The sequence below is a fragment of the Thermobia domestica genome, chromosome 2, assembly GCF_964235325.1.
Source record: "Thermobia domestica chromosome 2, izTheDome1.hap1.1, whole genome shotgun sequence".
NCBI lineage: Eukaryota > Metazoa > Arthropoda > Insecta > Zygentoma > Lepismatidae > Thermobia > Thermobia domestica.
Window position 1 is genome coordinate 22685427 of NC_137455.1, and position 13191 is coordinate 22698617.

At 35.6% G+C, this 13191-nt stretch overlaps 1 protein-coding gene across 9 annotated transcripts in view; it reads right to left on the reverse strand.

Moving 5' to 3' along the window:
• Positions 1 to 13191, reverse strand: part of TfAP-2 (transcription factor AP-2) — a 1022457-nt gene that overhangs the window by 202738 nt on the left and 806528 nt on the right. For all 9 annotated transcript variants that reach the window (XM_081740097.1, XM_081740157.1, XM_081740115.1 and 6 more), the window contains one exon: positions 6209 to 6263. In XM_081740097.1, coding sequence (XP_081596223.1) covers positions 6209 to 6263 — 55 coding nt within the window. The remainder of the gene's footprint in view (positions 1 to 6208; positions 6264 to 13191) is intronic.

Sequence of the window (13191 nt, forward strand, 5' to 3'; positions counted from 1 at the left end):
ACAGTTCCAAGTTCCTTCCTTTTTCCGGTTTATATAATTATCCACTAATCGAAAATTGAGAGTATTTCTTCATTCCCCCTTACTGAAAACCCAATTTCGATTTCACACACGAATATTTTTCTTCATACATTTTTATATATGCCATATTTGAACTCCGTTTCCTCAACAATTTCACCCCCCATTTCAAAAGGAAAAGAAATACAGAATCACCATTGGCAACGCCAGTGCCTTCTGGCTACAAATTGTCTAGACTTGGGGAATCCCTATTACAGGGGAAGATGCAGTATACATAAGGGTTCTCTCATGTTCAAATATGCTCCCCTTTCATGCCGAGTACAGAGAACCGTTTACGAAACGGTGCGTCGAGACGCTGGGATTTTTGCCTCAAGCATTTTCAAACTTTCCCCTTCCTTTTCAGACTATTCCATTTTATCAATTAATTGACCAATATCCTCAATTTCTAAAGTAGTGAAACGAGAAAGAAGAAAAATGAAACTTAAAAAAAAATTCAAGTTACTGATCAAAGATGTTATCTGGTGAGTATGCAACATGGGCGTCGTCAGAAGCAAGTACATTTCGTGAAGTTTATTATCATTTTCGATGTTACTACTATTTGCTTAAAATTATATGTGCCACCAATACATATTTCTAATCTGCATTTGATTTCAAGAGCATAGTGAGCGCAAACTCCCAGTAGATATCGTGTAAAATGATTTATTCCTGTTTTAGATGGAAATAATGACAATATTAATAGAGCAAGTAAATAATTTTATTGGGTATTATTATGTCCAGGTTTGATTCGAAAATGAAATTAAATATATTTCAGTTTTACGTCCCACGGTTATGCCAGCTAGGCTAAAGGAGACTGTGATGATGAGAAACGAATGAAGTGGAATGAAGAAAAGTGTGAGGAAACGAGAGAACCCAAGAAAGCGCCCCCCCCCCGACACACGATGTTTGTCCACCACAAAACCCACTTAGTGCGAGCTGGGATCGAACCACGAACCCCATGCACCAGGGGTGAATGCTCTACCATTGAGCCATTGTGGCGCTCTCGATTCCAAGAGCATTGAATTAAAGGACCATGTAAAACCGGGAATCGAATGCGAGTCTCTTGTGAGGAAGGGACAATGTTAACGCTTTATTGCACGAATTAATTTTGGTCGTGTTGAAATTATTTTTTCTTCTTTCTTTCTTTCTTTAAGAATTACGTAGATAAATGTAAATAATATCCAATAATATGACTTATCTATATTTTTACTTCTGAGGTATCAAGTTACAGGATAGGCGTCATGGTTGTATTACACCAGTGAAAACAGCAATATCAGCAGAATCCATGTAGCAGGGAAGATTGCAAAACAATTATTTCAAAAAAAGTTGTGAAAAAAATTACAAGTATCAAATGTGCACGTTTTGTGCTTTCTATATGCTTTTTGATGCTCTCTGACATTCTCTGTCCGACCTATGCCATTGGTGCCACAAGGCATCGGCGTGCGCTATTCGCTAATGTACACACTTTAAGAATATCGTTATTATTAATTCACTATGATGCCAATTGGCATCAAAATGCTTTTAAGGATTAACCACATAGCCAGAAAAAATTCTTGTTCAACTCTTTTATCGTTAAAATTATTGGTAGTATCAAATATTTTGTACAGTCACTTTTATAGAATGTCTTTAGTAAACAATTACCACAAGCACTTTCATGTAAATCGAAGCAAGGACGAGAATGCATATCTATTGCAACAAAATAGCCAACCCAGTTTCTTCTTGTGAATTCACACGAAGCCACGGAGAGTTCATATTCAACGCCAGTTCATTGAAAGCACGGGAATCTCAAACCAACCGACCCTCCTTCCCTTCAACAACAACTACTACTACTATAAGAGAGAGAGAAAAAAAAAGATTTAAAAAATACCCATGGAGGCTGCAGAGAAGAACACACGTATCCAGTATGATGAACAGAGGGTGTGAAAATGGACGACGTAAGATACCACAACCCTCCCCCCTCTTCATGCAAACCCCTCATTCCGTTCCCTTTCTCCCTGCATCCAAAAACCCCAATCTCGTCTTTTGACGTAAAAGGAAATTTCCTCCGGCATTAGCACTATCAGCTGAAAAGCGTTGGTGTGGCTGAAGAGTAAAGAGTATAGAGGGCGGATGAGGAGCTGAACAAATGCAAGAGGGACATGGGAAGGATACGGAAATGGAGGATATTCTTTCAAATAGGCTCGTCTGATAAGGCTAATTATGGAAATCGATGGTGGAATATGCCAAAAGATGAGTCTACAGAGAGAGAGAGAGAGAGAGAGAGAGAGAGAGAGAAGACCAACTACTGCTCTGTCTGACAAGAAGACTTTTGCCAAAGCTTGGATCCATTAAGGGTTGTGGGATCAACCACAGAGCGATGATTTCGGCGGTAAGCGATTTTTCTTTTCTTTTGTCAACACAGGGAATCAACAGACAATGTGCATATTGTGTTGTCAGTCTCGTCTCTCGAAGATGAAGTCGAGGTTAAACGAAGCAAACACGGAAGAAAAGAAAGAAAAAAAAAGAAATAACTTTACTTCCAGAATCACTTATCTCATAAGGATGATCCGTGAAATACTTGGGAACTTTCATTGAAATAACACTTGGAGAGAGGGAGGGGAATTCAAGGTGGCTCAATGGTAGAGTGCTCACTTTTGGTATGAGAGGTGCCTGGTTCTATCCCAGACTACCAGGTATATGAGTGAGCTCATCACTAAACTCTAAACCAACTAATCCAGGACATGAATTTATAGTAAATAACATTGTGGCTCCATGGGTTTTCTTCTTCTTCTCCTCCCGTTTCCTCCCACATTTTCATTCTAGCAATTACTTTTGTAATCATTTAATTGACCATTAGTCTCCATTACTCTATAGGACATAACTGTGGGACGTAAAACTAAAATATTTCATTTTTGATTATAGTTATCCTTAGAAATGTCAAAAGAAACGCTCGGATTGCAATAACATGTGATAAGTAATGCTCGGATTGCAATGACATGTGATAAGTAACGCTCGGATTTCAATAACATGTGATAAGTAACGGTTGGATTGCAATGACATGTGATAAGTAACGGTTGGATTGCAATAACATGTGATAAGTAACGGTCGGATTGCAATAACATGTGATAAGTAACGGTCGGATTGCAATGACATGTGATAAGTAACGGTCGGATTGCAATGACATGTGATAAGTAACGGTCGGATTGCAATGACATGTCATATTTATATCCTGACATCTTTTTTACATATCTAATTAAATATAAACACACTTCTTACTCTTGTGAAATCGTAAATACGGTTTTTATTATTCACATACATGCATATTTCAACCATATGTTAAGTTTATGCCATATTTGGGTCCAAAGTGATTTAAGAGCATATTTTTTGGGTCATATTTTAGGCGAATTTCACTTATTGCTCAGATACACGTATATTTGCCACTATTATGGCTATTTGGAACCTTTATCCTTAGAAATATTTGGGCTTGTGTAATATAATTTGAAGTTAGGTCTACCAACTTTTGAAAATGGAAATACCGGACACCATCTTGGGAGTACATATACCCTTAAGTGAACAATCTGAAAGTGATTACTACACATAAAATTGATCGATTAGAAGTTCGAATTTCAAACTTTAGTTACTTTTGAACCATTTATTAAACTTATTTATTCCAGTTTTAAGATTTAATCGGCACATGTGATTTTTGTAGTAAAAATGTTCCCAGCCACATTCCGAGGGAGACTTTAAACACACGGGAGGTGAAAGTAGTACTGCGAAAAATATTGGTAATCCACATTAAGCACGATCGGGAATATGAACCCGAGAGATTTTCTCCCCCCCCCTGGATATCTCCTGACGTCATCACTGGTGTTGAAGACCCGACTTTTTTTTCCCCTCTGAACGTACAGACATTTGTTTCGAGTATGAGGGATATTTAACAAACGTTGGAGGGACTTCTGTCACAGAACCTGGCATCACTGAGTTTCAGAAAGTATCAAGTCGTATTCTAGTGATGTGAAGTTGTGTGGTTTTTCATTTCAACATTTACCGGAAGATGTCGTCTTTGATTAATATGTTTCGAATCAATGTCCAGGGCTTTGTTTATTAATGTTTACAAAGAAAGTCGATTATGAGGAAATGTACGCTTTGCTCCAACTCCGTTTGATTTACTCCATAGACCGTACAAGTTAATAATTACACTTAGAACGAGCTTCTACTTCTAAAATATGGCAAAAAACTCTTCATCCAGATGTTACTCCATTTTGAATTAATGCGCAATAACGTTTAGAGACAGTTAAAAAGCAATGACGAACGATTGGTAAAGAAATGGGAGTGTTTTAGCTCCACCTCTTTCAGTATTTGACAAACCTCACTCCAACAAAACAGAATTCTCCCTTGTCTCATAATACATCCCCCATTAATTCTTCACGCCTCTGAATGGTAGAGTCTATGCAAATCGACCCTAGAAAGACCACCCAGTTCTAACACCCGGAGTTTTAGTCGACGGTTAATGTAGTGTATAATCGGTACTTTGCGGTGAATATGTGTTTCGTGTGACCCCCTAAGGACTCTAGTCTTTTATATTGGGTTCTTTTTTTTCTTTCCTTCTTTTTAATATCTTCTTCTATCCCCCTCCCTATAATGGCAGAATCTTTTGCTGGACTTTGGTTGCGCGAACAGATGTTACTTCAACAGAATACCTCCCCTATTTTTTCCTTCTTGTATCGTCTCTTCTCATTTTTCTCCTGCTAAAAAATTAGCCATAATGCTTCACTGAATAAGCCACCCCAGACAAATGCCAGGCCAATTTTCTGTCAGAATAGGCATTATTTTTTCGTCTTTTTCCTAACAACCCTCAAGAGTATTGTTCAGCTCAGATTAGAAGGTAGGATATAGAAGCTTCGACTTTTGATTTCCACTCACAACGCAAGGGAAAGAATACAGAAATGAACATTAATGGCGGAAAAAGTAATGTTGATCAAAGATCAAATCTATTTATTACCTGGTTGAGGGCACGGTGGATTAGTGGAATAGCAATCACCTCGAGCGTCAAAGGTTTTTGGTTCAATTAAAGACAACCCATCCATCTCTTGGACTCAATCGGCCTCGAGCTCAGCAAATGAGCCAAGTCCGTGTGAGAACAAGTGATGTAAGTGAAGAGTGAGCCTAAGGACGAGTTCTGTAAGTGGATAGCGAACCAGAGTACGAGTTCACGAGTTCTATAAGTGAATACCAAGCCAGAACACGAGTACTATGAATGAACAAGCCAGGGCACGAGCACGAGTTATATAATATCGAGTAAAGCTTTCGACATTAACCATCAGCATATATTTCTCCACAACCAAGTATTATATATATATGTTCGTTTTTTTTTCTTACGAGATTCAAACCCAGTGGCGTTAGAAAAAAAGTTCTATATGAATTACCAGGAATGTCTTTGAATGTTTTAAAATAATGGACAGGAAACATCAGCCCGAAAAAAAAAAAAAGTTTAGTACAGACACGTACTGCATAATTTTATGTAGCAAAGTTATGTATACTGGTATTTGTAACGCATGATCCAGTATTAATATTTATAATAATTTCCCGTAGAGACTTTTCGTTAAAAAGTAGGAACATTTTAATTGAGTTATAGGGACTTAGCCAAAATATTCTTAGCAACACCTGAAAGCAAGTCCTATCGTTGATTTAGCACAGTACCGTACTCACAAATGTAACAGGATAAATGTGTAATTTTAATATTAACTTGTTCCTAGTTTAACACTTCACTGTAATTTAAACATCGATACCGTGACAGTGCATTTGTCAATGATTTTTATAATTTTACTGATTTAACTGAGTATATTGCATTATTTGAAGCTAACCTAAACTCCGCGATTTAAAGATAGTGTCAGTCAACAATCCTAGCTTACTTGGTGGCTCAATGACAGAGCACTCAGCTAAAAGTAAAATGCTCAAATCCTGTCCACACAACATTTTTGGTAGACCTGTGCATTATTGCTCCCTTGATTAACACTAGTTTTTTTTTTTTTTTCAGGCATTTAAATTTCTAAATTATCCCTAAGAACATATTAATTAAATAGACTACTTGTTATTTATGAAATAATAATATAGCAATACATTTGTGTAATTAAAATATTTAATTAAAATATTTAACTTTAAAACAAAATCTACTTACATTTCAGGAGTGGGAGATCACTGATAAATCCTGCGCTATCTTCGACGTTTGTATTCTGTAAATGATAAAAGAAAATTATTAGAAGTTAATAATAACAAACATTAGTTTCACTGAAAACTGAAAAGTTGATAAACATATTATCTTCATATACCAGAAGTTTTCTGAAATAATATAATCGCATTGAGCAGTGAAATTTGCATAAAACCATTCGCTTTCCTTCCACAATGGACATGGCTTTGCCCTTAAGAAAATACATTTCACGAATGGGCTCATACATTGATTGAACGGCATCTTCCTCTGACGCTGGATTGCCGGGAGGGAGCCAGCTTGCGAACTGGGCACCACAGTTGCCTAACCTCAACCCTATACACTTCGCAAATATTCTTCGAAAAATTTTAATATCTGGGATGTATTGCTGGGAAAAATCACGGTTCTGAATCGCTTCCACGGAAGGTAGATATAATCATAGATACTTCCATCTCGAGAACGCTATAGTGCAAGGTTTCTCAAATTGTAGTGCGTCAGTGTAAACGGTTGAGAGCCCCTGGTATATAGAGTATTACAGAAATCAAATTCTGATGTGACCCTGGCGTTTCAACTTCATGATTCTTTGGTGCCTCAGGTTGCAGCTATGTGATTTATGTCTCACGGAAATTAGCTAAAGTTATATATTATTTCCATCGCTCAGTATTCAACGGAAAATGTGCACTGTTATTTCGACATGTGGACATTTTTTTAAGTTAACAATAACCAGTGGTGTCATTTTCTGATACCGTTAGTTAAAAATTTTAAGAATTACATTTAAAAAAATTACACTCAATCATTTTTTTTTTTTTTTCAATGTTGCGTCCCACAATTATGCCCTTCCAGGTGTGGATCCATTATTGTCTCCTGGAAATAAGTGGTGAAAAAATATCAGTTTTGTCTCACCGGACTTTTGCAGTACTTGTGCCCGTGTTGCTGGGGAAGGAGGGGGAAAACTATTTTTCGCCTCCTCTCTGGGGCCGGCTATGCTTAAGACTAAAGAAGGCGATAAATAATAAAATCTTTCAATTTTACGGTCCATAGCTATGCTCTCTATAGGGTATAGGATAAGGATGATTGATAAAGTGAAAGATTATGAAACTAATGATATGAAAATGTGGGAGGAAACAGATGCCCAGTAAAATTCACGAACAACATAAATGAAATCTCCCACGGTCATGCCGGCTAGGCTAAGGAGAATGTTATGATGAAAAATGAATGAAAGGGTGGAGAACTCCGAGAAGACCCGCGCACTCGGTGTTTGTCCACCATAAAGCCGGACAATATAGTCAACTAAAAACGCATATGGTCTTGGATCGAATTAGGCACTTCTAGCACCAGGAGTGAGCGCTCTTCCACTGAGCCACTTTGTTCCCATTTCTCAATTGTAGTTAATATGGACGTATCAGAAGCCTATACTCGACTCGTCTAAACATTATTTCCATTTATACATGCATGGGGCCGTGGTGGGGCAGTGATAGAGCGCTTACCTCTGGCGCGTGGGATCCCATTTTCTATCAAGTGGACTTTGTCGTAGACAAATACCGCGTGTATAATCCTTCTCGTGGTTATCCCAATCTCTCTACTTTCGTCATTCCAATTAGGGATGGCCACATTTTTTTCGAAAAATACTTTTTCGAAAACTAAAAATGAAAAACGATTTTTTTTCGAAAAAGCGAAAAACAAAAAAACGAAAAATGAAATTTCCGAAAATCGAAAAACAGATTTTTCGAAAAAGGCCATCCCTAATTCCAATACTATCATCTATCTCATAAGCACCGTCTTCCTTAGCCTTGGTACATAATTGTAGCACGTTAAACTAAAAAGAAAAAATGTAGACGTGTCATCTACTGGTTTTCTTATTAAAAAAAAAAAAAGAACTGAACTGGCAATCCTACTGGAAATATGTGTAATAATATAAAACTGCACTGGAGCAAAAGCAACGTTATGCAAAGTATTCCCGTATGTAGTACTCAATTACGTATGTACTTCTAATCGAATGTCGACCACAACTGACATACGGCAATTGCATACAAAGCAAAAGGCAAGAACGGCATCAGTCTGAAAAACTGTACCAATCAACTAACAAACGTTGTTAAAGAAGGTGTGAAATCTTTAGTGAAAATTTGTATGTGACATGAATACCATCACAGGACGAAACTTAATTTCTGACGGTAGAGTGTGTGAGTACTTCTAAAATTCCGTTGGCACACAAGAAATATGCAGAGTCATCCTGTTTTCATCGAAAAGCTAACGGTATTAGGTCACCCTGAAAGAGAAAAATAAAAAGGATTTTAAGAAGACGCTACTTGATATGGGAAGTTATATTAGACGCACGTCGTCTATATAAAACCTGGTCTCGAACTGCATTAATTTGGCTGACACTTGTAACTGTGAGGGTTTTGTTTCCCCTCAGATGCCACGTCAAGATCTGAACAGGAGCCAACATGACATTTGATGAAGTTGAGCAGTTCGATGACTGGGCGTCCATTGTCTTCTGACAACTATAATCTCACCGATCAGGAAAAAGAACTGTTCTGAAAAACAAAGGACGCAAGTCGAGGAACAAACCTACAATTATTTAGGTAGACGTCTTAGTCATGCTGTGTTCTTATTTCATTTAATTAAAAAAAAAAAAAAAAAAAAACAATAAGAATACTATATTAGATATTACTTATATTCGATACACACCCATATGTTAGCTTGGAAAGACAAAACAAATTAAAAGAAATGATATCTGATTAGAGTGATCAATTTAGCGATAGGCTTTAATATCTTCGATGTATCAGCAATTAGACATTTTAGCCTACATACACAAATGATTCTGTATTTAAAATTTGAAAGTTCGAAAATTAGATTCACATTAATTTAGTACGTTTGGGAAGAAAGTGCTGTATTTTGTTAGGTTTAATGTGAAACAGAATCTCAATATACAGAGTGTCCACAAAAATACTATGATACTTTAAAGTGATATTACTCCCTTTGGATAATCGTATTAAGATGAAATTGGTCACATTTGAAAGAAAAATCAAATATATATATATTTTTTTACTATATGAATGTGGTCTCCACGAGTGGCGATGCAGACATTAAAGTACTATCAAGAATATAAACTTCACTCAGTACCTTTTAATTGTATTGGTACCAATCCCTTTACAATACACTGCTCATGTTATTTGCTTCCTCTCTCCAGTTCCCCCAAAATATGTACAGTCATGTCCAAAATTATTGTCGCACATCTATAATGGTTTTCTTGTAAGATAATAATTTGATATTGATTTTTGCAAGGCACTTTTAATACTATGTGTATAATCGAGAAATGTATATTTGTGGTAAATTTCATAGGAAAAGAATTATAAATACGAAAATTAGAATGAATAAAACAAAATGTTGCTAAATGGACAAGAAAGTTTTATTTTCGTTTTATTGTTCTTATTTACTGCTCTTTTGACATGAAATTTTCCACATACATGTCTTTGCCGATTATACACATATTAATATTGTAAGAAATACCGGTCGAATTCGTTATCAAATTATATTCCTACAACAACATATTTATAAACATGCGACAATAATTTTGGACAGGAATGTACCACTATTAAATGTACTCAATTTCTGACTTCCATTGGTCCCTACACTCGCATTATCTTGGGTAAAGCTTTGTTAAAATATGTTTTTCCTATATGAAATATTTAATTATACAGTTTTACACAATTTTAAATTGTTTAAAAAGTTTCAACATTTTATTTTCTCGACATACTTAAAATTTCAATATTTTGTATTATTATTATTATTATTATTATTATTATTATTATTTTGTAGAGATTCCTGGTGATTGTGGCGCGTAAGGGAAATAACGCTTATCTTGTAATTGTATATAGATCGAAAATTATAACATCTGAAAATCAATGTGATATATTAGAATATAAAATTCACACATTTTAAAATCATACTACAGAAAAATAAATACATCTCACAAACGAACACACTGGTATATATATTACAACAAATGAATTGTACTCAACAAACTTCGCAATTAAGTTACAAATGTAATATTGCGTTTGTAACTTTATTTAGTACTTGTATATCTGACATTTTAATGATCTCTTTTTTTTTTCCTTTATCCTTTTGATTTTTCTTTCATTAACTGGCGCTTTCATTCTCCTCCTGTTCTTTTTGTAACACAATTCATTTTACCGCTTGAGCGCCCATGTATCAAAGTTAACAGTTGCTAATGTTCCGCGCTGGTGTCTGTGTGTTCATTTGGGTAAGCAGCTCGTGTGATTAACAGGATGGAAGGAAAAGGGGAGGGGGCTACAAAAGATAGAAGAGTGGGAAAGAGACAGAGAGAGAGACTGAATTGTGTGTATAATTTGAGAATCCCTCCTTTTTTGGTGAAATTATAGTGATTTAAGAAAAAAGCTATATGATATAAATTCAAACAATTAGAACAAAATGTGATAAATATTTATTTTATGTAAAGCAGTTTTCAATTTTCAAAGATTCTTGATATATTTACTCTAAAACAAGACGGCCTATGCGATTTAATGTTTTCTGAAGAGTAAACCATTACTGCATTGCTTTAAAATGAAATGAAATCTTTCAGTTTTACGTCCCACGGTTATGCTATGTAGGCTATAGGAGACTGTGATGATGAGAAATGAAGGAATGAAGAAAGTGGGAGGAAACGGGAGAACCCCGAGAAAATCCACGCACACATTGCTTGTCTACCACAAAGTTCACTTGGACTGAGCAGGGATAGAACCAGAGACCCCACACACGAGATGAACGCTCTATCACTTTTTAAATAAACTGATTCACCGAACGTCTCTCATTAACTTATGTAACTACTTAGTACTAGTTTTCTAAGATTTTACTCGCTTTTTACTCGTTTAACTTGCTTTTCCAGGAACTTAGAACAACAGGAACATAAACACAGAAACATCGAGGACAGTTAAAATTCCAAATGTTCTCCCACTGGGAATCGAACCCGGGACCTAGTACACCAAAGGTGCATGTACTAATCACTAGACCAGCGGGGAGGGAATCACTGAGTCACCGCGGCCCTGGTGCATTGCTTTAATCTCGATTGTGATCACAAATCTTATTGGTGACCATTACATTATCGGTGTGTAATGAAAAAAAAAAAAAACGTCAAGGAAGATTAGATCTATTTGCTATTCTACAAAAAAATCTAATAGAAAACTTTTTTCACAAACTTTTGTTGTGGTGATGTTAATGGTGATGTTATATACTCTGAGGCGCAATGTTTATACCAACTTTGGATTATCTTGAGAATTAATTCTAATCCTGTTCTAAGTTGTTTGCTATAAATTTGGAGAAACTTGAGAATTAATCTTTAAAAGAAGTTTTTTCAACGAAAAATCTATTCAACCTTGTTCTACATTAAGTTTCAAGAATACTGTAAAAGATACGTGTAGAAATTTTGTAAAAATCTGTTTCCCAGTGTTCAATCCATCTACAAAAATGTTGAAGTCAATTTCTGTTAGTAATTGAATTGGCTGTTCAACACTACTTAGGTCGAATTCAGTGTACTCTGATTAAATTAAGTATTTATAAGTTGCGAAACAATTTAAAATTAGCACTGCAATTTGTAATTTTTCTGTAGCAGTTTCAACACCAATGTTTTTTTTTTCTTTTACTGCTTTATATAGATATGAAATAATAAAAATGAACAATTTTGTATATAACAAACACACGATAACGAATACCAGAATTGAGGATTTATTTTTTTTTATATAAAAAAGAGTACTAACTTCGTCACTGTACAATTGTCTAAGATAGTATCTGTTTTTTAATGTGTTCACATAGAGCTTTTCGATAAGTGCTGAATCAGTATTGCCATCAGGTAACTAGGAATTGACTTCACGCAGCAGCCTACGGAGTGAAATAATTATTATTATTAATTTTACACACATGTTAATTTCCTAACTCATATTGTAACCTACTGATGCCCGAATCAAGCTTGATTTTCCATTAAAAAAAAAAAAAATTGAAACCCGAACACAACCCCCCCCCCTATTCCGCCATTTCAATGAATACAAAGAGAACGTAGGGAAAGAATATTTTTGGGTATGCAGAAGTAACTATGCATATTATATATCATTTAACAATTTATATCTACATTTTCTACACTATAAAAATATTTACATACAAACGCGCTGTCTAAACTGGAATTATTTTTCATTAGGCACAAAAAGAAGTGTATTCTAATATTCATAACTATGCATGGGATGAACGTTATTTAAAAAAAAAAAAAAAGAAAGAAAAAGAAATAAAAATGACTAGAATACCGGAATGAGAGCTGAAGTCAACTAACTTGGAACCTTGTCAGATGTAGAAGTGGCAAATCTGACCCTTAATATCTCATCTATAGGACCTACTTATTACCAGAATTCCAGAACTTTTTTTTCCTTCTTTTTCAGCGCTGGCTCATATAATAACCCTATCTCAATTTACATTTTTCGCCAGTTATTAGACCATCGCTTTCCAACTGGAACCTTTTTGTGGACGATAAATAGTCCACTGGGAGAGTCTGGATATGTGAAATTCGTGGTACGCATTACACCCTTGGGACCTATTGGAACCTTATCGCTCGTAATCCCTTACGAAATGGAGAGCATATTAGCAGATGATATATCCTTTTGGGCTGTGTTTGAGGTAACTAGTCCGTTAGTGCCAGGAAACAAGAGAATGAGAAGCCAAAATGCATTTGCCCCAAGGGATTATCGTGCCTTCTGATATTTGTTATTTTTTTTAACAAAGTAATCTTCTTGTGAGTTGTTAGTGACCATGCGCAAGAATGAAACGATATGAAGTACATACTATGAAGGCATATATGTGTAACCAAATGGAAACGCCACTTCCTTCTCTACGTACGGCGACGTTGAAGCAGGATTGTCACTGAATATCCAAGAACATAAGAAACCGTTCTACCA